Source organism: Anticarsia gemmatalis, chromosome 9 (genome assembly GCF_050436995.1).
Source record: "Anticarsia gemmatalis isolate Benzon Research Colony breed Stoneville strain chromosome 9, ilAntGemm2 primary, whole genome shotgun sequence".
In the NCBI taxonomy this organism is placed as follows: Eukaryota; Metazoa; Arthropoda; class Insecta; order Lepidoptera; family Erebidae; genus Anticarsia; species Anticarsia gemmatalis.
The window spans coordinates 9104927-9132143 of record NC_134753.1 but is presented as its reverse complement, the minus strand read 5'-3'; the positions used below and the strand labels follow the sequence as shown (position 1 = coordinate 9132143).

The 27217-nt window shown below is 35.5% G+C and overlaps 1 protein-coding gene and 1 long non-coding RNA gene across 5 annotated transcripts; both read left to right on the top strand.

Annotated features, from left to right (window-relative positions):
- The first annotated feature begins 120 nt into the window (after positions 1 to 120).
- On the top strand, positions 121 to 25184 carry MRP (Multidrug-Resistance like Protein 1). Of its 4 annotated transcripts, none has more exons than XM_076118780.1 (25): positions 121 to 409; positions 4940 to 5245; positions 6481 to 6747; positions 7178 to 7371; positions 7777 to 7962; positions 8089 to 8343; positions 9533 to 9773; positions 11959 to 12096; positions 13918 to 14064; positions 14971 to 15055; positions 15148 to 15345; positions 15472 to 15782; positions 15863 to 16073; positions 16157 to 16273; positions 16367 to 16473; positions 16583 to 16726; positions 17134 to 17209; positions 19923 to 20143; positions 20911 to 21128; positions 21243 to 21441; positions 21521 to 21619; positions 21698 to 21903; positions 21979 to 22193; positions 22266 to 22432; positions 22517 to 25184. In XM_076118780.1, the coding sequence occupies exons 1-25, from the start codon at positions 362 to 364 to the stop codon at positions 22709 to 22711; spliced, it is 4551 nt and encodes a 1516-aa protein (XP_075974895.1). In that variant the 5' UTR covers positions 121 to 361; the 3' UTR covers positions 22712 to 25184. The 4 variants fall into 4 exon arrangements, with proteins under 4 accessions (XP_075974895.1, XP_075974893.1, XP_075974894.1 ...); XM_076118778.1 differs by lacking the exon at positions 19923 to 20143 and adding an exon at positions 18940 to 19163; XM_076118779.1 differs by lacking the exon at positions 13918 to 14064 and adding an exon at positions 13404 to 13553.
- Positions 25185 to 25911: 727 nt separating this feature from the next.
- LOC142975459 (uncharacterized) lies at positions 25912 to 27013 on the top strand. Its single transcript, XR_012959616.1, has 2 exons — positions 25912 to 26206; positions 26519 to 27013. It is a non-coding gene; the product is annotated as an uncharacterized LOC142975459 (long non-coding RNA).
- Positions 27014 to 27217: the final 204 nt, after the last annotated feature.

The following is a 27217-nucleotide window of genomic DNA, read 5'->3' as shown; positions in this document are numbered from 1 at the left end:
AAATTATACTATAATGTTGCCAGTAGTTTATTTTATCGCGTCCATTGTTAGTCTGTTAAAATTGTTCATTCTCTACGTTTTCATTGTCTATGGTTTATCTTGATAAATTTCAGTTGATTTTTATTCTATGGTGATTGGTGAGCTGTGCGGTGCGGTGTGGTGTGGTGTGATGTCGAAATTTTTTTCGAAATTTTTACTACCTTCTCTGTTAGAATACTAGTATTTCTCAGTGGATGAATAGTTTTAAAGTGTGGACATAATTTTGTTATTATTAATGTTAGTTGGTTTTATATTCCTCTAGTGCCAGAAAAATAGTTAATTTATGGCAGTTGTTATAAACTAATAATCACAAATTGTGACAATGTCTTACAATTCCACGCTTGATAGCTTCTGTGGATCTCAATTTTGGGTAAGTAGGCGTATTTGAACAGATTTTACATAATTATAGCAGTTTATGTGAATGTAAAAAGCATGGTTATACTAAGTACCTTCTTACATAAAGTATCTAAAAAAGGAAAATGTTGAATTTCTAACGAATTAACCAGTTTCGCGGCACCTAAGTACAGAGATCGAGTTGAAAGGTCATTTACTGAGAAAAACATGCAACCGATCTCTATCAAATTGCAAGAAGTTCACTTTTATACATAATTAATTGTTCTATTAGTGTAGAACTGGTATTTACTTAATACAATAATTTTGGCTTTATGCTTTTTAGCATTTACAAACTCACGAGCTTGATTAAAGACTGCATAAAAAGTTCCACATAGTTGTAGATATTATTTAAATAAACCATCCTCTAGTACACAACAAAACCAAAATGGGAATGTAAGTTAGGTAGGTGTGTGCTACATAACTTACATTGTCATTTAAGTTTTCGCTTTACTTGTAACGAATTTAAATCTAATAAAATCAATCCAAGTAGAAACTCATGTACCTATGCACTTGACCTAAATACAACTCTGTGGTTGTCATGGTATTTTTATCTACAGACACATTGAGCTAACTGAATTTATACATTCACAAAACATGTGTTTGTTATATCCTAATTTTAAATTATTATAGGTTTTTTGCACACATTCCTTTGCCACATCTATTTACCTCAACTAAATAACAATTAAGGTAAATTTTAGTAGGTACATAATTTCAGGTTAATTGATAGATATAAAGTTAAGGAATTGTCTAATAGATTCCTTGACCATTTAAGTACCTAATTTTATAACCACATATTATGTTTAATAAAAAATATACCTATGTGAAGATATATTTTAAATGCAACCTGCATCTAGTCATATATAACATTTAACTACTGCAGTCACTATATTGTATTATAATTCTAAATATTCTTTATTATAGGTCTCTTTAATGAACCATGTGGCCATGAACCCAAGCCATTTTCTATAATAACATTAAACAAGTCCATGAACAAAACCTGTTTTAGTGATGCTATAGAAACATAAGTATGTATATTGCCTTATCACAGTTTCTATGGTATTTCCAAATAGTAAGTTTCTAATATCATTTATGAGTAATTCCCAAAGTAAATAAAGTTATAAAATTACTACAAACAGTGTTTGTAAAGCTTTGCTGCATTGTAAGCAACTGAATTACAAGTACAATAATTACATCTTATCTTTGTAATAAGCTATGCGTAAACTATTGTCTTGAAAACATAATTGTCCTATTTACTTGTTTTTCTATTCCTTGTTCAGTTTCAACTACCTACCATAAATTATAAATGTTAAATATTTTTGAATTGATCTACCTACAATAATCAATTTTATTTCAATAGGTAGTTTAATTCAACTATGCTCACTTTTCTTATACATGTACAGATATTATATTGTTATAAAAAAAGTTGCATATGATATTTCTAATTATTATTTGATACTAAGTACATAGTTGATTATTATTATATTATTCAGGAAATGTATATTGGTTCAGTAGCTCAATCCAAGGTTGCTACATTGTATGTTTGCATATTTTTTATATATATTATATAAAATAATAATAAAACAGAAAAGACTGATGAGTCTCTGATATTATTATGCCAATAGTCTTGTTACTCATGAATTGATAAATTTGGGCTTATTTTAATCTATAACTATGTACCTATTTTATATAATCATAAATAAGAATTACCTAGCTATAGAATTAGTTTGATAATTGCACCATTTAGTGAGTAATATTTGCAATATCTGGTTATTTCATTAATAACAGAACTTAGATAGTGCTAATATATTTAATCTATAATTTTTATCTTAAGTTTAATCTATGTTTAACCATTGCATAATTATTTCATAACATTTTGAAATTGAATTACAACCCATGAGTGTACAGTGGCAGTACCTACATAATCCAATTGAATTATGTGGGTTCTCAAACTCTTTGTGAAGATGAGGTATAAAATGACTACAAAGCATGACTGGTAAAGTATGTTTATCAGAATAAAGCTATAAATAGTCAGTATAACACTGTCAAATTACATACAACAACATAATATTTGTTACTCAACCTATTTCTCTCAAATCAAATGTAGTAAACATAGTTCCTGGAATGACAATATAAGTTCTTTAAGGGCCTCAATTTGTGTTCCGGAACACAGCATGATACTTAAGCTTTTTGAAACCCTATGTTGCCTACTTAATTAAAAATAATGTAACTAGCAAATAGTACCTAACAAGAAGTGAATGTAAAAAATATTTTAAAATGGCATTATGGTAAGACTATTTTATTTCAAAAGTAGAATAGGTAATAGGTAATCATTGATATGGATATTTAACTGAGTTTATTAAATACTGCTCGGGCTCTCCCTGTCATCAGTAATTATTATTAATTCAATTGCCCTCTTTCCAACCATTCTTAGGTTGTAAGTGTATGTGGAGTGGATACTTCTACCTAATCTGTATCATATGGAATACCTGTATGACGTATATATAATAATGTACATATTATTATATATTGTTGATTGTGCTTAATTTCTGACTACATGCCAATCTTCGATCCACTAGAGATGTCTACCTTTGCAAGTTTTAGTCTTCCTCTATGCAAGTCGATCACAATGTTGCCCTAGCAACAAATAAATTGCTGTCTTCTTTGTCTGGTGAACTAGAGTCAACTTATTACCTGCAGAATACTAGCCACGTACAGCAAGTCGCGGATTTGTGAGAAAATAAAGAAAAATCTTTCCATGAGCCTATTATTATCATAAAACATAAACTTTGTAACAAATGGATATCGAAATAATAGGCGCAATAATATCCCTACAGACCTACATTCTTATTAGACGTCACTAAGTTCTCGTTTCTCCATGACAAAGCAAAAAAATGTTTGTTACAGGAATAACTAGTTAAGAATGGATTTAAAACTATAAACTTTACGCTACATTCAACATTATTCAACGTTTCTATTAATATCTTGTAGACTTGTTATTTTAAACTCGGAAGTTAAAATACCAAACTCTTTTAAACAGTCGGCCGATTGTGATTTTGAGGCCCAAAGTGGTACGAGTTCGGGTTATAGTAGCATTCATAAGAAATTCGCAAAACCCTTTGCTACCATGCCAACTTGACCCCCACTCCTATCAACACAACTTTGTGCCGACTTAAAAGTAAACAGCTACTCGTAAGCTTATCTTTTGATGAAATAAATGTTCTGGTATTCACGTCCCACATATATATGTCTTAATTAGAGTGTTTAAGAATCTTAAAGCTTCATTTCTGTAGAAAAAGTATATCGATTTGGCTTTACGATAACACGCCATAGTAATTAGCCTCACGAGCAGTTATAAATATAAATAGATTGACTGTTTAGTAGAACCACTATATTTATTATTATTCTTGAGTCTTGAGCTGGATATCGCGTTCTTTCACAAACCAGTCGAGTTTCTATCAGAAACTCAAGACACCACTATAATGTCTATATTTACATTCTACGATAACTTGAAATGTTAGGAACCAGAAATTAGATTTGCCGTCGACTAACGAGTTTGGCTTAACGGCTAGCTGTCTTAAACGAAAACATCCAGGGCTCAACATTCTGGCACGCAAATTAATGGCTAAAATACAAGTAAGCGATCACTACGGAAATTGGCATCTTACCGTCTTACGGCGACTGGCACGCGTAATCAGCACCATTCATAATTTACTATTGGTTTTGAAAATACTAATGTGAAATTGTCTTTAAGCATCGATTAACGGCGAAATTGCTGCACCTTTTTATGCATTCTAGCTTTTTTCCTCTTCGCTTAATTATTATAGAGGAAAAATAGGCTAAGCTCTTACATTAACAATTTTGGTTTTAATCGGTTTTCTCTGTAAATAACATAAATATGAGCGAAGCCTCAAGCAACTGTTAAAAGAGCATTCATTTGTTTATTCATTTCGAAAACTGGATTAGCTTGTGACAAATCGTAATCAGAGAAAGTAACAAATCTTATACAAATTTTAAAACTAAATTAAAGTTTGCGTTTAGACGACAGACTTTCGATTAACATATATAGTTTTATAAAGCAGTTAATGTTGTATACTGTATTCTAAGAAAAAGCAGGTGCCCACACACAAAGATTAGATATCGGTATACGCAAACTCTTTTAACTACGAACCTCAATCATAGTGTAGAGTCGAGAAAGAGACAGAGAGAGAGTTCGTAAAAGTACAGTTATATTATCTCTGAACCAGGTTTCCGAAGCATGTGTCTAATCATTGAAATAACAAAAAATATCAAACTTTACTTATATTTCCGCAATAGACAACTCGTTATTAAGTACCTAGCGATAAGATTTCTCTATCTTCAGATTGGCAGCCGCTTTATAAAAGCAGGTAGTTGTTTTTGAAGGACCTACAGATCTATTATCGAGTCAATCCATGTGAAAATAACTAACTTATCTATTTTTGTTAATTGCTTGACAAAAATATAATTATAGATGTTTTTATTTTTCTAGAATAGCAGTCTGTCATGGTACACAGAAAATCCAGAACTAACGCCATGCTTCCAAAAAACGGTGCTGGTGTGGACGCCGTGCTTATACTTATGGGTCGCGGCGTTTCTTGACACTTACTATATTCTAAATAGCAAAGAAAGGAATATACCATGGAATATATTAAACATCAGCAAGTTAGTCATAACTTGCCTCCTGATAGTATTAAAATTCGTGGACCTGGGAGTCACGGTGCACACCTCATCGAAAGAAGACTTGGAAGTATTCAATGCCGATTATTACAGTCCTATCATCAAGATTTTGACATTTGTAAGTATTAATATTTGTTTCAGCATACAAAACAAACTATTGATTTTATCTTGTAGTTTTTGTCGTATCATTTATACAGGAAGCAATTGGCAACTCGTATGTTATGTTTTTACATCACTCAATGTATTATTATGCACATGCATTGCATATCCAAATTAACTCTGGTATCGTATTATCTATGTCATTCTTCATTACTGGTTTGATTACTTTAATCATTTCAATCCGCAGCAGCGCAATAATGTCAATTATTTTAACTGTCCCGATACCATTACCAATAATATAATTGTACCTAACAAAGCATTAACATAATATTGGTACAATTTCAGAAGTATTAAATATGATATAATATCAAATATACATAAAGTAACGGACGCTTACTCTCATAGCTCCACGCAACATTCACAGTCGTTGGTTTAAAATTCCGTGTCATTGACCACAATTCTTAATTATTATCAATTGATTCACGGTTGACTGTAGATTAGTTCTCGTCTAGCTAATGTTTGCCTACATTATAAGTTATAAGTGTTTGATAAAAGTAACGATCAATATTTTACACATTCGAGATACTTAATAAGTTTCAGTGACATTTTTACCATTCATGTTGATGTATCAAATTGTTACCTGCCTATCTAGCACCATTACTTGCTCAATTTGGTCTCAGTACCTTTATTCCAATTAAAACCCTTTCATAATATTAAGTACATTCATCAGTCAACCTTGGACAATTTAGTTAATGACAACGGGCCCAACAAAAAAAAATTACATCACCCATAAACTATTAGAGTATATGCGTCGAGCCGACACCACGCTCATTATAGCCCGTGGCACTGTAGTGACCACCAAACGGATCTTCAAAGTATTGACCTTCACTATGATATAATCATAGTAGTATTAAATCTTTATAAAAACTTGCATACGACACAAAACGGACTTCGTACCGTTGAATGTAGCATCATATGTATGCTCCTATTGTGCAATACAACACACGCCTGCAGAATCACTTGTTGTATGTTGGATTTTAGGAATTCCTGCGTTGATGCTATGTGCAATTTCACCTACCGCATTGTATGTTATGTGGGTTATTTAACTTCACAACAACCGCTTCGAAAAGTCCTATTGATAAACTAGGAATCCGACCTACAGGGTTCATTACTCTAGGTGCTGACCAGCCCATAGTTAATCATAAATGCGTCTTTAAAATATATCGAATCGTAAAACGTATTTTTTGTCAACAGGCCTTATCAGCTACGTTGCTTTACTATAATCGAAAATATGGTATGAGAGCATCAGGGGTGCTGTTCTTCTTTTGGCTACTTTTAATTCTGGCAGGTCTGCCTCAAATGCGGACCCAAATTGCCTCACATTACTATAGCGATGAAGATGAAAATGTCAAATACAATTTTGTCAGTTACATGGTGTACTATCCTTTGATAGTGATCATGTTTCTTCTTAATTGTTTCGCCGACTTGCCACCTAAAGATACTCCATACAAATACGAAAAGGTGAGTAACAAATTTATCTTTCGTGGCTAAACTGAGAAAACGGTGTTTTGAAATGAATGCTGGTAATGCAAGGATGTAATTATATAAAATACCGAAGCTACAAAATTATTAAATATACTTAATCGGTAATTATTTATTTCCCACAAATCTATATTTAATAGTTGGGTACAACAAACAAGTTTGTTTCGCCTATTATGATTATTAAAAATGTTCAATTTGATTAATTTTCTGACTCATATTATCTCACGGCTTTATTTCTTTATTAGAAGTCAATTTTGTACATAAAAGGTCAAGTCAAAAAAAAGGTTACCACAATAATATAGAATTGCGTAAGCTTAGGTACTTCACGCCCACGCTTAAAAATATGGAAGCAATATGTAGTCAACTTACTTTACGGAGTTATGTATAAATTGTATTTTACTTGGTTTAGAACCAATGTCCAGAGAATGCGTCAGGCTTCCCAAGCCGCCTCACATTCAGCTGGTTCGACCCGCTCGCCCTCACTGGATTCCGTAGGAGTTTGACCGAAGACGACCTATGGGCGCTGAACCCTCAAGACTCTTCCACAGAAGTTGTCCCTAAATTCGACAAAATATGGGAAAAATCACTAAAGAGGCGAGAAACGTAAGTGTTGATCAAAAAATTATACTAAAAATAATTGTGTACCGTAGTGAGTGAGGCTAATGTTTTGCCTCTTTAATCAATTTTGACGTCTCAAGGTAAAATAATACATCTTGACGATGTGTTCCTTCTTAGTAATATTAAATACCTGTGTACCACGGAATGAAATACCTACAGGTTACGTATTACTGAAATTAATGTAAGATTTTGAAATTATACAAAGTATGTGTAATAAAGTAGTCCTACTATATTTTTTAAATTAAATATGAAATACTGTTTGGTTCGTCTAATTAAATATTGAGCCATTACATTTTTTTAAAGGAGACTATAAGTTTAACGACCCGCGTTACGCAGCCTTGACCGTACTATAATTTATGTTGAAAACCTTCGTTTGTCGTGTGCTAACAGTTTGAACGGCACAAAAGCGACGTATCGCATCACATCGGCTAGCGTCAACTTCAAGCCTGAGTCCGAGAAGAAACCAGCTTCAATATTACCAGCGCTATGTTTAGCTTTCGGAGGCCAATTCCTGTTCGGATCTCTTCTGAAGTTATTCAACGATGTACTGATGTTTTTGTCGCCGCAGTTACTCAAGTAAGTTGTTTACTGCCCAGTCACAATGATTGGCTCTATTTGTGTTTCTATGTGACACATCTTACCATTACTTGCTAATATGGCTATCTGTATGAACCCTACACAGTGAATCATATTCTGTTTCAGACTGCTTATTAATTTCGTTAGCAGTAAAGAACCGATGTGGAAAGGTTACCTGTACGCAGTTGCGTTGCTTGCCTGTGCTACGGTACAAACGATGTTACTAGCGCACTACTTCACTAGAATGTACCTCGTAGGCATGAGAATAAGAACAGCGTTAACCAGCTCTATCTACAGAAAGTCCCTGCGAATGTCCAATGCAGCTAGGAAGGAGTCTACCGTCGGAGAGATTGTTAACCTGATGTCCGTCGACGCACAAAGGTAAACAAAAGACACTCGACACATAAATTACGATCGCGTAGGCGTCTCTGTGGTTATAGTACAATTATTATTAATAACAAATGAGGCTAATACAGCAATCAGCCATCGATTGCCCTTGCATTTTTTCTACAACTTCAAGGTTGTAATTATACACTAGCCAGGTATTTTTTTATTTTTGATCAAATAACTTCATGTTTTTTTTTTAATGTATCAAATGTCATCTTAGTCAATAAGAAACTCGCATGAAACCTCTACTTTTTCGAAGTAACGCTTCCGCCATGTCCGTTAGAGGGTGACGTCATAGTTCATAGAATATCGCATCTGTTAGAAATAATTCAGCAGCTCTGTAGAAAATATAAAATAAACGCCCTTGCGAGAAGCATTAGAATGTGTTATGTTACCTTCACTGAAGTCTAAAATATGTTTTAATATCATAAAACCTTTATTAAAATATCATACTTACTCGATTATATGTTCTATGTATATGGCGATCGATCGAGTGTCGGACGATTCATTTATGTATACTGCATATGATATAGATGGATTACTCCATAGATTGTATATATATGGATGGAGACACAGTCAATTGTAATTCCAAAACACTTGATAACGATTTAAAGCCGCAGCTTTCACCAGTTGATAGTGTAATAATCTACTTGTATTAGCCCCACACTATTGAACCAGCATCGGGACAGACCACTTGGGAAATACATTTTCTTGTTTCATTATATTAGTACCTTGGAAACCTGTTTTTTCAACTCTTATCGCTTGTCTCGCTGGATAATATGAAATCCACTGCATACCTTCTTGTTATTGTGCAAGCTGATATAGCTTTGATGGGCTTTTTATCTGAACTGAATTAATGAACGTAGGTTGAGTAGGTTCTGACAATAGTGTAGAAGAGCTTGTAGAAATAAATACATAGAAAGTAAATATGAACAAATACAACGTCTAAACTAGAGTACAACATTTTATGTTACTTTTGAAAATCTTTAGGTTTATGGAAATTGGGTCATTATATTTTTGCCGGGCGCATTTTAAGGCCTATTTCTCTATTGTATATTGAAACAGTTTCCAAAAGTTAATCTACTCTCTCACACACACTTGCCAGTTTTTATTTAACTTCCATATTCTCAATGTTTGTATTTTATTACTCGCAACTTTACATTAAACTTATTGAAACTTACAGATTCGTAGAATTGACCGCTTACTTGAACATGATATGGTCGGCTCCGCTGCAAATCGCTCTTGCCCTATATTTCCTATGGGGTATACTGGGACCGTCGGTGCTCGCTGGCCTAGCTGTGATGATCATACTGATTCCTATCAACGGACTCATCGCCAACAGAGTAAAGACACTACAGATCAGGCAGATGAAATACAAAGATGAAAGAGTCAAGCTTATGAACGAAGTTCTTAACGGGATTAAGGTAAGCTGATTCTGTTTAATAGAACTACAATATCTTACAATATTATTATATTCGATTTCAAACGATATAACTGCAATATCAATACCAAATATTCTTAGGCTATATCTGCCACTATAGCTATCTCCTTTAATCCACGCAGGAAATAGTCTGTATTTTATATTATCTCTTTATATTTCTCGTTACAAAATGATAAGATTACGAATTATCTTACATCTTATTATAAGTGGGGCAACATAGTGACCTATAACAACCACACCGTCACAAACGTGCAAAATTTGATTGCTTTTATCATTTTATAATCATAAAGATATTTACGATATTGGTTTGAGATTGTAACGTAATTACCATCCGTTATTGATTACACAAAATTAAGATTATTTACCGACATTAAAGATTGTATAATAATTGTATAAAAGTGGAAGCAATAAAATCATTAAGCATTATAGATTATTTAGGTTTGAAAACACGGCAAGAGCCGAATCGAATTGCATGCTTTGCAGCTATTTAATTTAGCAGTATAATTGTACCGTAACGCACACATAGCCATTGTTTTGATTTCATTGCATTGTGTAATATTATTTTAGATAAACTTTCGCGGCCGTCGTTTTATCTCGTTGCCTGTACCTGTCTTATTTGATATTGTTGATAACGTATCGTTACACAAATAGTATCGCTGTAGTAATCTAAGGATGCGTCATTACGTACACCTTTATACTTCATGGTGGCCTTGTGTGCTTCCTATACGTACAGCTTAACAAACCCCTCCGGCACAGTGTACACAACACATATTTAATTATAACTCAAAAACAACTGTCTTCATATCACTACGAACGACTGAAATATCTTGCAAAGAATAATAAAATTACAATTTTAAGATAAACTTATTTAACTTTGTTATTTTTTGGTCATGTCAACGAACTTTCATTGATGAATATTCTAAATAAGATTAGGCTGCCTTTTCGGTTGGGACGGTTGTGTATACGACTGCTGATCACGAGGTCTAGGATTCGATTCCCCCGTCGGGTTAGGTACTAATAGCAGAACATGGGTATATTGCGTATTTTTCTGCCTACAACTTACATGATACAGTACAATACGTTGTCGGGTCCTTTTCTTTTCTGCATACTTTCAAATCCAAATAAGTTTTATTCATAGTATTGCATACTTTGATTTCAAGTGTTTCTCGTGGCCATCGTTCTACTTATAAGTAGGCACTTGTTATTTGATCTTGATGGTAAAGTAGGTACATAATAATTGTTATCGTTAGTTAAATATTACTTGTTGCTTCGGTAAAAATAATACTGTATCACTAAGTGTACATAGTCTCTAAATAAGTGTTTGTAGACCCTAAAGTTGTTGAGCAGATAAATATTGTTCACCAGAATTGAATGTCATACTTACATTTGGAAAAATAGGTCGCTACTGACTGTCGTAACTTGCTTTCTTTTATATGGACTAAATTATATCATCGCTAGAAAAACCCCGAAAAATATTGACTTACCTTTCTGTCGTATCACGCAATCTGTGTAAAGTTCAAACTTAATACAAGTCAGCCTCTGTACAACATTTTATTTGAGGTATATATAGTGCGCTTGAATCTACATTAATATATAAATAAGAGTAAATGATCGCGATACCTTTATATTAGGTCACAGAAGATAGCAATGTGCAACTTGCATAACATCGTATCTCTCATAGATACTACATGAATCTATCTACTCACGTGAGTGCATAGAACTCATAGTTGCAGATTCATAAGACCTTTGCTCTTAGGTACAGAGTGTGCCTTCTATTCAACTAATTACTACCGGTATGATGACGTCACGCAACATGACTCGGCATGACGAAAAGCTCTATTTAGCCCACTCAGCAATAACTAAGCTTTATTATTTTGAACATCATTATATTATAATGGTTAGTCATATCAAATTTTTGTGGCGTAGTGGTTGAGGTGGTCGCCACGCCACTACCAATGCGTTGGGAGGTCGTGGATGCAATTTCCACCCTGAACAATTTTATTTGCGATCCACAAATAGTTGTTTCGGGTCTGGTTGTACTTTGTGTCCGTTGTTCGTGTTTCTGTAGGTCCCCGCGACACAAGAACAATTCTAACTGCGGAAGTTGTAGCTAAAAAACAGCCTATTTCACAAACATTGTATTCTAATAGTGATTGTTTCATTTCCAGGTGCTCAAAATGTACGCATGGGAGCCAAGCTTCGAAGAACAAATACTTAAAATAAGGAACAAAGAGATGAATGTATTGAAACAGACGGCTTATCTGAATTCGGCTACCTCCTTCATTTGGTCATGTGCACCGTTCTTGGTAAGAGCGATATCAGTTATCTAACTGGAACTTTGATATATGATCGACATCGCAATTCTAGTGAATACTTAGATTGATACTTCGTTCTGATAACGGTGTCATCCAAAATGGTATATGAAGTGGTTGAATTACTAAATAGCCTCTTGTGAACAATATGAACGTGTCGAGAAAGAAATGAATAGACATTATGGTTGTAACGGAGCTGTATCGAATGTGAATAGTAATTTTAGACATAAGATATATTATACGACTAGATTTTTAAGACTAAATTTTAACCCATCTGACGATGAAAGTTTCAGCAACCTGCGTAAAATTTTGTGGATACAGAAGTGTAAACAAAGTTTTAAAATTCAATCGAATGTTTTATCGGAGTTGACTGCGATGTTTTTGGCATCTTAGAAGATTTACGCGTGACTTTCAAGGGCATTCATAGATCTAGATCATAGAAAGAACATTCCTTATGAGTCTCGTCAAATTTTACGGACCTTGAAATGTAAGTTCTTGATGAAAATCCCCAGTTATACTGACGCGGATCATAGCTCCGTTACAACCCTGAGTCTCTAACATATTGAGCTATGTATTATGGCTCCCCACAATACTACACATATGATATAACATTTCAATACTTTACAATATACCTCAACACGTATCAGAAATGTTTTTCACATACACCTGGTGTATTGTAATGACAGATTAAAAAAATAACAATACACAATAAAAAAATATGTTCGCCCAACAACAATTGATATCAGTAAAACGCTGATATATTATATTACATATATTTCAATTAAGACACCGAACAACTATACAGAAATCACTAATGTTATACACACAGTTTTTTTCAGGCGCTCGTTATGGATCTGACTGATACATAGTCTCCATTCATATTACTTTTTATTTATTTACTTGTTAATAATCTTCAATCAAAGTCACTTTCCTATCAATACTATAAATTATATTAATGATAATAGATTACAAGATCATATAATATCTACATGTTTGTATCGATATATTATAATTGATTAGCGCAATACATGTCAACGTATCATATATTTTGTAATATCAATACACTGATTATTCGATTATTTATATGTGAAATGTTTGAATAGCACTTCAAATTATAGATTATGGCCATGTTATCTGTTCTGATATTATCCAAGTGACTAAGCGTTATTAAGTTACATTAATTTAAACTGGCATTATTACTTCGTGTTTGTCAGTACAGATATATTCTGGCACATTCTTTCGACAAATCAATCAGGCGGGTCCTAAGAAATTGGAACTTAATGTTTTTATTTATTTTCAAGGTGACCTTCCTAACATTCTTCACGTTTCTGATTTGCGACCCCGAGAACCATATCCTGACAGCTGAAAACATTTTCGTGTCGATGTCTCTGTTTTACACAATGCACTTACCTCTAGGTTTACTGCCACTCATCATAGTATCTGTGATCGAGGTAACGTGACGACTTGTTCACACCTCTAAGTATTTACATAAAAGGCTATGGTCATTTCACATACAGACACACTAACACGCATAACTCTCGACAATATCTATGATATATATTTTTACTAGCAAAAGCAGCAGCGCTGACTGCAGAAGTATGTTTACGCTGTGTTCTTCGACTACAAAACTCGCATGACGAAAAATTTGTACGTTCACTTGCACGTAAATCGTACGTGCGAAGAAGTACGTATGATTTGTAGCACGTTAGCGTTCAAACATGGCAGGTCGTCAACATAGTGTCAACAGTGTAGACTCAAAGTCCAGCCACGTTTGCGTAGGCATCTTGTAATGTATTAACTGGTATGGTGTCGTAGGTATCGCTGATGTCGTTCGGGTGTTTTGTGTTGGTAAACGATACAGAAGTGCTGGACTCTGAGAGAGCTTTCGTAGCGTTATCTCTTTTCAACATTCTGCGTTTCCCACTGTCAATGCTGCCTAACGTTATATCGAATGTCGTACAAGTAAGTTTTTATATTAGATTTATTTTATGTGCAATGTCCAGCTTGTTGTCTAAATTGTTATTAGCAAGAAATGTATGACAATTGAGAGCTACTATTAGTGTAAAATAAACAAAATCGAATCATTTATTCATTAAGATCTCCTCACCCACTCCGCTACAATTCGTGAATTTACAGCAAACTGGTAATTCTTAGCCAGTCTTGACCAAAATAGGCTATTAAAATGTTTTGTGTAGTACAAAACATTGGTTATCACTCAATGATGTAAAGATCTAACGCCAATATAACTCGAAACGATCCAATAATTAAATATACACTTTCTGAAACAGACGCATATTGTGACTCACTTTTTCATTCAGTATGTAATAAAATCGCTCTCAATATATAAAAAAAATAGTAGAACGTCATTTCTACGTTACGTCGTACATTTCTTTGGATTTGTCTTTGTGATTTTTTTCGTTTGTTTTTTGTGCTTATAGTTTGTTATACATCACTCCCTTTTTGCTACTAAAATCGACATGAACAAATTCAACGGACAGACAATTGACAAAAATAAAGTTGTTCCAATTTGTAAATATATCTGGAACACTAACATTGCACTCGCCTCGCTCGCAGCTGCTTATAAGACGTATTATTTCTACTTATTTATTATATGTTTATCCAATACATAGCCCACTCATTCTTAACGTTCTTTTAACATTCCTACAAGTGTGCTACTAACAACTGTAACGCTATTTTAATATAAAATAAGGTTATGGAATCTGGAAGAAAGTATAAACCCACAGATTTTTTTAATTGTAAGCTTTAAACACAGTTGCTTTTCCATTTTCGCTATTAACATTTTTTTAAGAAGCCATTAAATATTCAAATATTATGGACCCATATTGATACTATACTTTATATTTGTAGACGTCAGTCGGTATAAAACGTTTGAACAAGTTCATGAACTGTGACGAATTAGACGACTCTTCTGTGGAACACGACCCTAAAGAACGTAAGTGTAATAATTACTGTGGTTACTCATATCATTACAGGGTTAAGATATTATATAAGAGGCCTTGAACTGTGTTTTTTACGGTGTTTCAGCGAATCCAATCGTGGTTGAAAACGGTCATTTCACGTGGGGTGATCAAGACGCGGAACCAGCACTAAAGAACATAAATCTGCACATTCCTCGCGGCTCGCTCGTCGCCGTCGTCGGCGCTGTCGGCTCCGGGAAGAGCTCGCTGCTCGCCGCGCTGCTCGGAGAAATGAACAAAGTCTCTGGACGGGTCAATCTAAATGGTATGTTTAGTGTAGCCCAACTACATAGTGTGCAAAAAAATCGTCTGCAATTACGAAAGAATACATTTTTTTTTCCTTTTGTTGTTCAATGTTCAATAAAAGTTTTATTACATTTGATACTTGCAGGTGATATTGCGTATGTGCCACAACAAGCATGGATTCAAAACGCTACTCTACAAGATAACATTTTATTCGGCAAACCTCTCGACAAACAGAAATACAATAATGTGATAAACGTATGCGCGCTCAAGCCCGACTTCGACGTGCTACCTGGTGGCGATCAAACGGAAATAGGCGAGAAAGGTATAAATCTGTCTGGCGGTCAGAAGCAGCGCGTGTCTCTGGCGCGCGCGGTGTACTACGACGCCGACAACTACTTCCTGGACGACCCGCTCAGCGCCGTCGACTCGCACGTCGGGAAACACATCTTCGACAAGGTGAGTCCAGTGCCGACGACAACATGGCGACCGACAGACGACCGACAGGTGACCGATATGTACGTGTGTGTCGTGTGCAGGTGATCGGTCCCAGCGGTCTGCTCAAGAACAAGACGCGTGTGTGGGTGACACACAACGTGTCGTACCTGGCGCAGACAGACCTGGTGCTGGTGCTGCGCGACGGCCACGTGTCCGAGGCCGGCACCTACCAGCAGCTGCTCGAGAAGAAGGGAGCTTTTGCTGAATTCCTTCTGCATCATTTGAGCGATGCCGAACGTACCTCGCCTGAAGGTAATACTGCTCATTGTAATAGATTGATGTGTTATTTGCCTAATACCACAGAGGACTTACTTGAAATTTAAAAATTGTTTTAGAATTGGACGAAATCAAACAAGACCTGGAAAGTAAACTTGGCACGGAATTCCAAAACAAGTTACAGAGGGCTCGTTCGCTATCTGAAAGTGCTTCTGAATCGGAACAACCTGCAGCAGGTAATAAAATCGTCTTTTCTTAAACTTCTATCAGCCCTTATTACTTCTTATTTAACTACGGAAAATTAAAACTATTTGTGTGGAATGCTTTAGGTGATCGTGCAGGTAGCGTAAAGAGAAAGACTCCGGACAGCGTCACACCGAACGAATTGAAAGAGAAGAATAAACTTATAGAAGCAGAAAAGACTGAGACTGGAAGCGTAAGTTCAAGCCAAGGAAATCCTGAACCTTGTCATTTAAAATTGAAATGTCAAATATACAAATTTATCAATAATAGCACATTTTTTTAAATAACTAATTTGTTTGCAGGTGAAATGGGGAGTGTACAAACACTACTTATTGAGTGTAGGACTACTATCGTCCGTGGTAACTGTACTTATGAACTTAATTCTGCAAGTCTTCCAAGTTGGCTCCAACTACTGGCTCACCGCGTGGTCCAATGATGATAAAATGGTAATGTAACAATGACATTCACATCATGTTATTTTTCTACTTTAACCCATTATAATCAAAGTACTGGGCAAGGGTCTCCTGAACGTAGGAGAGGCTAGGCCTCGAGTCCACCAGAGTTGTTTGGGGACTTAAGAAATATAATATTGTTTTTTTTTTATATTAGTAACAAAATGACAAAATCCACTCAAAATTTTTCGTACAAATTGGATATAAGCATCAACATTTGCAAAGTTCATGCAACTTTTTGAAAGATATATTTACATTTACATCATCCATTAGTCAATAAGTAGAAAAATTGGTCGCCTCAGTGCCAGACAAGTGCAGAAGCGAGGGTTGCTGTTCGCCATTTTTGAAAACTTATAAGTAACTAGTTGTGTTAGTTCATTAGAGTATAATATGACAAACAGATCGTGAACGGCACGGTGGACACTCAACGACGCGACATGTACCTCGGCGTGTACGGAGGACTCGGCATCGGACAAGGTAACATTATATAAATATTATTATGTTCATTGCAGATTTACACATGACTGTGATTCTAACACTCATCAATTTTAGTTCATTTATCAACAAAATGTGTTATACTATTTCGAACTTAATGTATGGTGGCAGATTTTATTATACCTTTTCTGATAATGTACTACTATGTAAAAAAAGCATTTGAATTAATAAATACAAACTTTAAGGGTTGGTTCCAATTCAACCATTGAAATCAGCAAATGTTATTATTCAAATTTAACGTATTAGGTAGGTATTTACTTATTATTTCGTATTATAATATGTATGTGTTGGGAATGGTAATATGATGGAACTTATAATAATGAATACATTTTTTACTTTAATTTAATATTATGTGTAACTAATTAATTGTATTCTTTATCTATGCATATTATTTTTATTATTTATGGAACATTAATTTATTGCATGCTCTTGGAATATCGTAACGACGAGCGAACTAACAATATGCATGGAATTTATTAAACATTATAGATTCAATTAAGTAGTTATAACAATACAACAGTCACGCTGAACTACAGAAAAAGTAACTCCAAAGTTTCACCAATAAAAAATAATGAAACCGAAACAAAAAAAATGCACTAAAGAAATATATTTCATGAACAAAATTTTCATCGGTTAACCTAATGCTAGTTTAATATTAAATATTAAGCACTAAATTAAAAAATATATTTCATGAACAAAATTTTCATCGGTTAACCTAATGCTGGTTTAGTATTAAATATTAAGCATTAAATTAAAATAAGTTCTAATAGTAAGACAACATGATTGATTGTTATCGAATCAATAATAAACACAAATATTACTATTCTATTTTGCCTTCCAAATGGTTGATGTCAAAACTGTATCGTTATATTATACTAAGACGCAGTTTATAAAAAAATCAGTCAACCATTTCTCGGCAAGACCGGCCTGATCGTAATTTTGGCGTCAATTGTGACTTTTGTATTAAATTTTTCCCTTGTAGTATTTTCATTCCCAATTGTTACTAACAAATTGCATGCCGTTTCTTTATATTGTATAAGTCTTTTGTTAATGAATTTTGTATTTAGTTATGTCTTAAAATATAAAATGGATTCAATGCGCACGTGCCCTATACCAATTATCAAAAAAAACAATTAACTGAAGCTGGGTGCAATGAAATATAAAGAAATAGAAGTGCCTTGCAATTCAATGTAATGAAATATATTAAATAAAACATTATACATTCCTTGACTTAATAAGATCAGTGTTGGTGTAATCGGCCACTTGTTTGGAAGTTTAATAGAGAAGACTTAAAATAATACTTAAATTAAATATTTAACTCGTACACCTACACTACGTAACAAGTCTTTCAAAATATGTCTAAGCGGTTTCAGTATAATTCTCATTAATTATTTAGTTCTATTTTACATCTCTATGTCTCCATGAAGAGGTGAAACATGATTTTCAACAATAAAAAACATTGCATTACCTTAAATTCATAACATTATTCGATCGATAGTCAGTCACCATAACAAACGCCCGCGCTATCGATCTTCACCTACGAGTCGAACATTTGCACTCGGTTTCTTTTAACCTTTTTATATACCATCTCGAACGCCTACGACCTATGCGAACGCGATGTAAATAAAACGTGGTCCTCGGAGGCGAGGCGGGCCGCAGAGCTAGCTAGAGATAGGGTAGGGCACGGCACTGTGAGACCTGGCGCTGCGCAGTGGTGTCGGTGTCGGTGTCGTCGCTGGCGCTGTACCTGGGCACGCTGGCGGCGGCGCGCGCGCTGCACGCGGCGCTGCTGGGCGGCGTGCTGCACGCGCCCACCATCGGCTTCTTCGACTGCACGCCCGTGGGCCGCGTGCTCAACCGCTTCAGCAAGGACGTGGACGTGCTCGACAACGTGTTGCCCATGACGCTCAGGGGCTGGACCTCCTGCTTCTTCTCGGTATGCGAGCTTCGCTCGGCGAGCGACGCGACGCGCCGGTGTACATAGTGCCGCGAGGTTCCGCTCCCTCGATTTTATGTGTCTCCCTAACCATTTGGGGGAGAATGGGGACGATGAATACGTATTCGAGGCTCCACCGTCACAGAAACGTTCACAAATTAAGAACCGTTTTAAATTTCTTGATAATCTGAATAATGATTACACTTTGTAATTTTGTAAGCGGACCCATTGTCGCACTATTTACAGCATTAAGCGTCGCGAGTCGCTTTCATGATTTGAATTTATGTATTTAGTTATTTTTAAATAGTAGAAATTATTTATTGCAAATCACACCCTGCTCCGTAAACTTTTTTTTGAGATTACGTATTTGTATATAGTTTAAGGGATCAGTTTATAAATTAACAACATAATTAATTTTACTGTTGCGCTTCAATTAAAACCTTGTTGTATAGTTAACCTGGAGTTTAACTCACAGTTTTAACCTGTTTAATAGAATTATATATAAATATGTTGCATGTGATTAACTCTTAACATAGGCACAAGCTAGCTTGTTGTACAAACATATTTGATTCGTGACGAGCACTACCCGCAGCGATCACCGTCTTAGACAGTTGCCTTGTCGCCTCGTAGGCCGTAGCTGTGCTGTACTGTACTGTGTGGATAGTATCGTAAACAATGTATTCATTATTACTAGGTTCCGTACCGACAGTTAGCTGTTTAAGGTTAGCTACTAAATGGTGTCCATGGACGTTGTTGCAGCATTAGCTTCAATTTTTGCCGACTTAATGCCTTACTTGGCGTGTTGGCGGGCGGCGAGGTTGCTCCACGAGCTATTGTTGGACCATGTGTTAAAGGCACCGTTGCAATTCTTCGAAGTGACTCCGGTTGGCAGGATACTCTCTAGATTTTCTAAAGACGTGGACATTTTGGACACGTCTCTTCCCTCGCAGATCTCGGATTTGATGTGGTGCGTCTTTGAGGTAATCTCGCCACAACATTTTGTCTGGTAATGTTTATTACTTATGTTGATGGGCATTTATTTTATAATTATGGTTTGCAGTCTTAATCCAATCTCATTTCGTGTACCTGTTTTATTGTTTCCATAATTGGTTTTTGGCATACATAGTATAAAGATTTTGGACCATATTGTTAAGGCTAAGATGAAATACTGTACAAGTTACTGAATCGAAATAATTCCAAATTACATCTATAAATGAAATACTATATTAACAAGTTGCTTTCACATAAGATTTACCTAAGACTCAAACTATTTTACTTGTAATGAAAATATAATGATCATTTATTACCAGTCCATTTAATATCAATGTTAAAATAAAGTTTCAAATGTCACAATTTAGTATTTAAAAACTACCGTGGAATGATGTAAGTAAATGTGGTGCACTCATAAAAACGTAAGGAAGTTTTACATTTTTAAACAGACTTCATTTGGTTATCAGGCCACATTTGATGTATTTTGTTATTTAGATTATTTTTTTCATTAGTGCTGGTTCGCTTTTTCACGTTGTGTTCCGTCCATAACTTGCATAGCAAGTGCTCCGAATACTTCACATTGAGCATCAAGCACAACATTAAATATGCTACAGATACTTCACAACGAAACCCTTGCTTATGCTTCGTGTAAGTGCGTTTATAAACTGATCCCTGAGAATATTATTTATTATTATAATTGGTGACATGATTCTGTGCACGCCAAGCATTTTTTAATAATATTATGACCATCCCTTAGGTATTGGGTACGTTATTTGTGATAAGTTTGTCGACGCCGATATTCTTGGCGGTGATCCTGCCCATCGGTATCATCTACTACGTGATCCAGCGCTTCTACGTGGCGACGTCAAGACAGTTGAAACGTCTCGAGTCAGTGTCACGCTCCCCCATCTACTCGCACTTCGGAGAGAGTATCACTGGTGCCACTACTATACGAGCTTACGGTGTCTCTGAAAGGTACAGCCCTTTTTTCAATAACTAACTTGTTTAAAATTTTAATGCTCGATCATTGTGATGCTCTACGTGTCTATGTTTCATACGGCATTAATTATTATACGTTACTGTTAACAGGTTCATAGAAGAGTCGGAACGAGGTGTTGACCACAATCAGTCTTGTTACTATCCGAGCTGCATCGCGAACAGGTGGCTGGCGGTTCGTCTAGAAATGATCGGCAATCTGATCATATTCTTTTCGGCAATGTTTGCCGTGCTCAGTAGAGATACTATCAGTCCTGGTCTAGTGGGACTGTCGGTCAGCTACGCATTACAGGTACGAGAAGTTACAATCTTATTACCAAATTTCGCCGCAAACAACTTATCGAATTAACATGCCAATAATATTTTTTTAGATAACGCAAACCCTAAACTGGCTCGTTCGTATGACATCGGAAGTAGAAACTAACATCGTAGCGGTCGAGAGAATAAAAGAATATGCCGAAACTGAACAGGTAAGGTGACGACTCCCTGAACAAAAAATAAAGCAAAAATAGGAGCAGCGTAACAACGGTCACAATCATCATTCGCAGGAAGCACCATGGACTAAACCGCAGGGTCCCGGCGCCTCGTGGCCGGAGACGGGCGCCGTGCAGCTGGAAGGGCTGACGCTGGCGTACCGCTCCGGCGCGGAGCCGGTGCTGCGGGACGTGACGTGCACGGTGGCGCCGCGCGACAAGCTCGGCATCGTCGGCCGCACCGGCGCCGGCAAGTCCACGCTCACGCTCGGCCTGTTCAGGTACTGACTAGCCTTACAGCCGTGTACTAGTGCACTGGCACTAGCTCACCGCCGTGTGACGTCACTCGTGTGCAGGATCGTGGAGGCGGTGGGCGGCCGCATCCTCATCGACGGGCTGGACGTCGCCGGCATCGGCCTGCACCAGCTGCGCTCGCGCATCACCATCATCCCGCAGGACCCGGTGCTGTTCTCGGGCACGCTGCGCATGAACCTGGACCCCTTCGAGACGTACTCGGACCAGGACGTGTGGCGCGCGCTCGAGCACGCGCACCTCAAGCCCTTCGTGCAGGGTGAGTGTACTGCACTCGGTACTACATTACACCTGCTCGCCTAGTCGCCTAGTACCTACTTGTTATGTGCAGGGCTGCAGGCGGGGCTGCGCCACGAGGTGTCGGAGGGCGGCGAGAACCTGTCGGTGGGACAGCGACAGCTCGTGTGCCTGGCGCGGGCGCTGCTGCGCAAGACCCCGCTGCTCGTGCTGGACGAGGCCACCGCCGCCGTCGACCTGGAGACTGACGAGCTCATCCAGGTGACCATACTATAGTAGCATTTAGCTATGTGTAGCCTAACCTAGCCCACTAACTATCTATGTACTGACTGCCGACTGTTGCAGAAAACGATCCGCTCCGAGTTCGCGGCGTGCACCGTGCTCACCATCGCGCATCGCCTCAACACCATCATGGACTCCACCAAGGTCATGGTGCTGGACAAGGGCCAGCTCGTCGAGTACGCGCCACCCGAGCAACTGCTGCAAGATAAGAATTCTATATTCTATAGTATGGCCAAAGACGCTGGTCTAGTTAACTAATTGGTATACTCAAAAATTCACTATGTAACATTCCGTCTAGTGAATTAATACAAATCATGGCGTGTGATAAACAATGTCAGCCAAGCTGGTTCAAATATGATAAGTCCATTCATGTTACTGTTATTACCGGGCTTGCTTGCTAATTTCAATTAGTGTTCTTATTTGAACTAAATTTTATAGTAAGAAGTTACACAGATTTGTTATCGGTGGAGCTATTTGTATAAATATATAAAAGCTTATATATTCAAAGTTTAGTGTACATACCAATTGCGATGGGTATTTAGTATCACTTGTTACTAAACTGTTATATAAGACAAATCTTACATGTACAAGCTCAACCCAAAACCTGAAAATTACTTTATAACATTACAGAAACAAATAATGATAGAGTTGCATCTTTACCTTTTACATTGAAGAACTCCTGATATAGTAATAGTTAGAGTAAATTGAAGCATTTAAGACTCATCACAACTATAAATCAATAATATACTTAAAATATCAAAATAGTACTTAAGATTTTTGACAGGGTGAGATTTTTATGAGTTTCAGCTTAAGGTAGGTAGAGGTAAATTAGTTAGATAAGCTCAAATAATGCAATTATGTGAAGTCAGCCATCATTCAAATATTAATTAACTGTCGTATAAACTTTATTGCTTATGAATAAAGTAATATAAAACATTAAAATATTTAAAGATGGTACTGCTAATGGGTGTGTACAAACGTAACGATAAATCAATATAGGTAAGAATTTTATTATAGCTTTAGCAATACATAAACTTTGTTGATCATGCATTTATTTATGTTGTCTCTTGAACGCTCACTCGAATGACATCGGTCTGTTGCGTCTGTCTCACTTTAATGTCTTAAGTTCACACAGCATTCGTCCCTTACATACATTTATGAATGTTTCAAAATCACTATACTGAAATAACTGTTACATGCACAACTCACCGAAATGTCATTATTATTTAATAATTAAATATACAAGTAATACATCTGCCGCAAACTGTTATAAATGTTTTGTTAAAGAAGTGTAGACCAATTTTTATATGAAACTGACTCTATTTTTTTCTGAAGAATGATGATTATCCCAGTTACAATTTGAAAATACACGTAAAATAATATGAAACAATATGCTTCTGCATATTTTGAAATACCTGTCTTCCTGTATCAAGTTACCACGTTATATTGAAATATTTAGTTGCACTATAGATTGAATACAGATTGAAGATCGACGATTTATTATTGTTGTTGATACTTAACCATCAAACTTAATTATTGATACTTAATTTTGTTATTTTATGTAGAGAACTACATAGTATATTTAAGAAATACATTGAAATTATATCATGTGAAACGTCTATCTGTTAATTATAATAAACACAAGTGCTTATTAGAAATTAAAATATTTATAATTACTACAGTTATTTGTAGCGATAAAATTGCCTTATGTTAAGACTATTCACTGTACTTACCATTATGTAATGTTATAGATTTATTAACTAATCATTGCTAGCTACTTACCTCATAACCGAAAGAGAACTTAATACGTAAAGAGATTATCCTGCGTAAAATATCAACGTTTGAATGAATCACGTAATTCGTACAGTGCTGTTTTATAAAATTAATAAGGTGCTTATAGACTCGCTAGATTTTGTCGATCTATTATGACGCTGCCTCTCGACAGACACCTACAGATCTCTTTAATGTCGATCATACGCATAAGCGCCAGCATGATTTTTTTCAAAGTGTTGCCTTGCACTTGCAAAGTTAGATAACCCAGACGTCTTTAGTTTGTATTAAAACAGTACTCTTTAAAATATTTTTTGTACGATGACCAACCGTCATGAGTTGTTAGGAGTGAGGTTGGTCCAGCGCACTAGGTACGCATGATCACGATAAAATCCCTTGTTTTTATTTTTTACATCTTCACAGCGGCTGCGGATATCTTCAGACACTCAAAATTATTGAGCTCAATCATGCTATAATAAGCAGTTTAAATGTTTGTGCAACCGTTTATAAAACACTGCTGTCTGCCGACGCCAGCAGAATTCCATCTTCAGAATGATCGTGATAAATTAAATTTGTTTTTTATAATAATAAGTGTCATCTCCATAATCATAAAAATGGCTTGATTGTTACACGTTTAGAAGGTGCATTATGAATGCTCAACGCAAATCATCTTAAGTAATATAATCAACCTTACTGCCAAATGCGACATAGCACGAACCTTTATAATCTGATATGATTATTATGAATAATATTGTTACCTTTGTTATGAATGTACTTACGTCTGTGAATATAACGTGTACATAAATAAACGTGTAAAGTTTGTAAAAAATATTGCCCAATCCTCCATAAGGCAGGTTTTAGAGGATAAGTAGTTTAGTTTTCACTTTTGTGCCTATTGAGTAAATTAAGACAATTTTTGTTTCAATGTGTAATAAAAGTTTTACCGTTAAGGATGAGATAATTATTTGTTTTATTTTCTGTGGTTTTATAGACATTATCTGATCACTTTATTTAAGGAATTATATAAACCACATTTTTATATTGAAATTCCTTGAATAAAGTGATCAGATAATGGCAAAGTGAACACCAATTCGAAAAGTTTAAAATCAATTTATTCTGGTTTGCCTCCATGGTGTAATACGATTGCTGATCACAAGGCCTCGGGTACGATTTCCAGTTCGGGCAGTGTCATTGGTCTCGTCTAATTCCTTTCTAGCGCACTATTACGACTTCGTTCAGGTATAGTATAATTTTATCGTGTTGATTCCATCCCCATGGGAATTTTGATCCCATCAGTTCAAACATAATTATCCAATTTGGTTCAGTTCTTCAAAAGTATAGCGCGAACATAGATTTCGGTGATTCATTTTTAATAATTTTAATATAGATTTCTCATTAATAGAGTTAGGCTTCATGCCCCGCATTTAGAAATATGTTGTGAACGGCAAAACATTCTTAATCATTGCTTGGGTTCGAGTATTGTTTTTACTTCTGTCTAAATCCCATGACCGTTTTTGATTCATTTTAAATGCATTAATACGTAAAAAAGTCAATTATAATAGTAGGTTAGTATTTATACAAACTGCAATTTATTGTATCGATATCGGTTAAAATCGCTACAGAAGTTTAATCCGTATCATTACGTATCCCAACTCTAGAAATGTCTTGAGTGACACTAGTTACGCATGTCAACGATGTCAGTTGTGTTGTCAAAAATGTCTATTGCAATTTTCTGTCAAATTTATTTATGTACACAGCCGCTTCTGAATGTTAAGCTGTTGTAAATAAATAAAATTATTATATCGTTCTACAGTTTTCAGATGTGTCACGTACAAAGTATAGTTAATATTTAGAAAAGTGTGACAGAATCCGACTGCTGCGCACAAACGGCGTGTTGAATCATTGTAGTCATTGATTTATGGAATGAAAATATAACCAATGGATACCATATTTAGTGTGGAACCTCTTGATAAGTTCCAAAGCGTAAGTAATGTACAGTAATCTCCTCTGACAAACATTTCTTGTAACATTTTAATAGAACCCTAAGAAATTACAAGTCCAAGTAACCTTGCACACCCTCTCATCAACAACCGTAGTTAGGTTGTTGATGAGAGGGTGTGCAAGGTACAATGTGTCACAGAGTCAGTTGAAGCTAATAAGAACTTCTATTGTAGGTGTAACACTATTACATTAACATTTCATCTATGTAAACTAAAAGTGAGGTTCTGTAACTGGCTAGATATACTTACTCAAGTTTATAATTTAGTTTTAATTTGTTAATATTGATAATTTCAGGTATGTCAAGATTTAATAGCAACTTTATATCTATCAGAGAAGTCACTCAATTTACCACTGGAACCAGATGTGTTTGAGAAAGCAAAACATGAAATGAGGACAATAATTTCAGACTGTAATTTTGATAAAGCAAAAGTAGTTGAATTGTTTAGTAAGAAAGATTTTCAGGAAGATAAAGTTAAACAATTTATAATTTTGTTAGAAACTAGCTGGTCAGAACTTCTAAGTGCAGCTCTAATTCATTACAACAGCAGTTTTGGGGAAACTGTGATCAACTTCGACTGGATTGTAAAATTGGTACTTGGGACAAGTGAATTAAAAACATTGAAATATCCATTATTACAATTAGTACTATCCACAGTAAACAAAAGTGGAGAACAACAAAAAGTTATATACGACATGAACAGAGATGTGCTGCTCAAAACTATTAATGTTTTAGAAAATATAATGAACATGTAAAACTGAAATTGTTAATCAATTAAAAGCCAAATATGATATGGGTATATTTTTTATAAATTAATACACCCAGTATTAATTTATCAATATTTATCTAGTTCTTATAAAATATTCGTCAACAGTAACTGAACTAAAAGGCAGAATGAAACTAGCCTGATTGGTCTTGGGTTGTAGTAGTATTTTTAATTTTTCATCTATTTGATTCTGATGACATCTATGCTTTAGTCAAAAGCAGATTAAGAG

Bases quoted from the DNA above. Each gene is read 5' to 3' on its own strand.
- MRP (XM_076118777.1), top strand. From the start codon at position 362: ATGTCTTACAATTCCACGCTTGATAGCTTCTGTGGATCTCAATTTTGG. The intron at 16,474-16,582 runs GTAAGTTCAAGC...ATTTGTTTGCAG, and splicing joins AAAAGACTGAGACTGGAAGC to GTGAAATGGGGAGTGTACAA. The intron at 21,620-21,697 runs GTAAGGTGACGA...CATCATTCGCAG, and splicing joins AATATGCCGAAACTGAACAG to GAAGCACCATGGACTAAACC.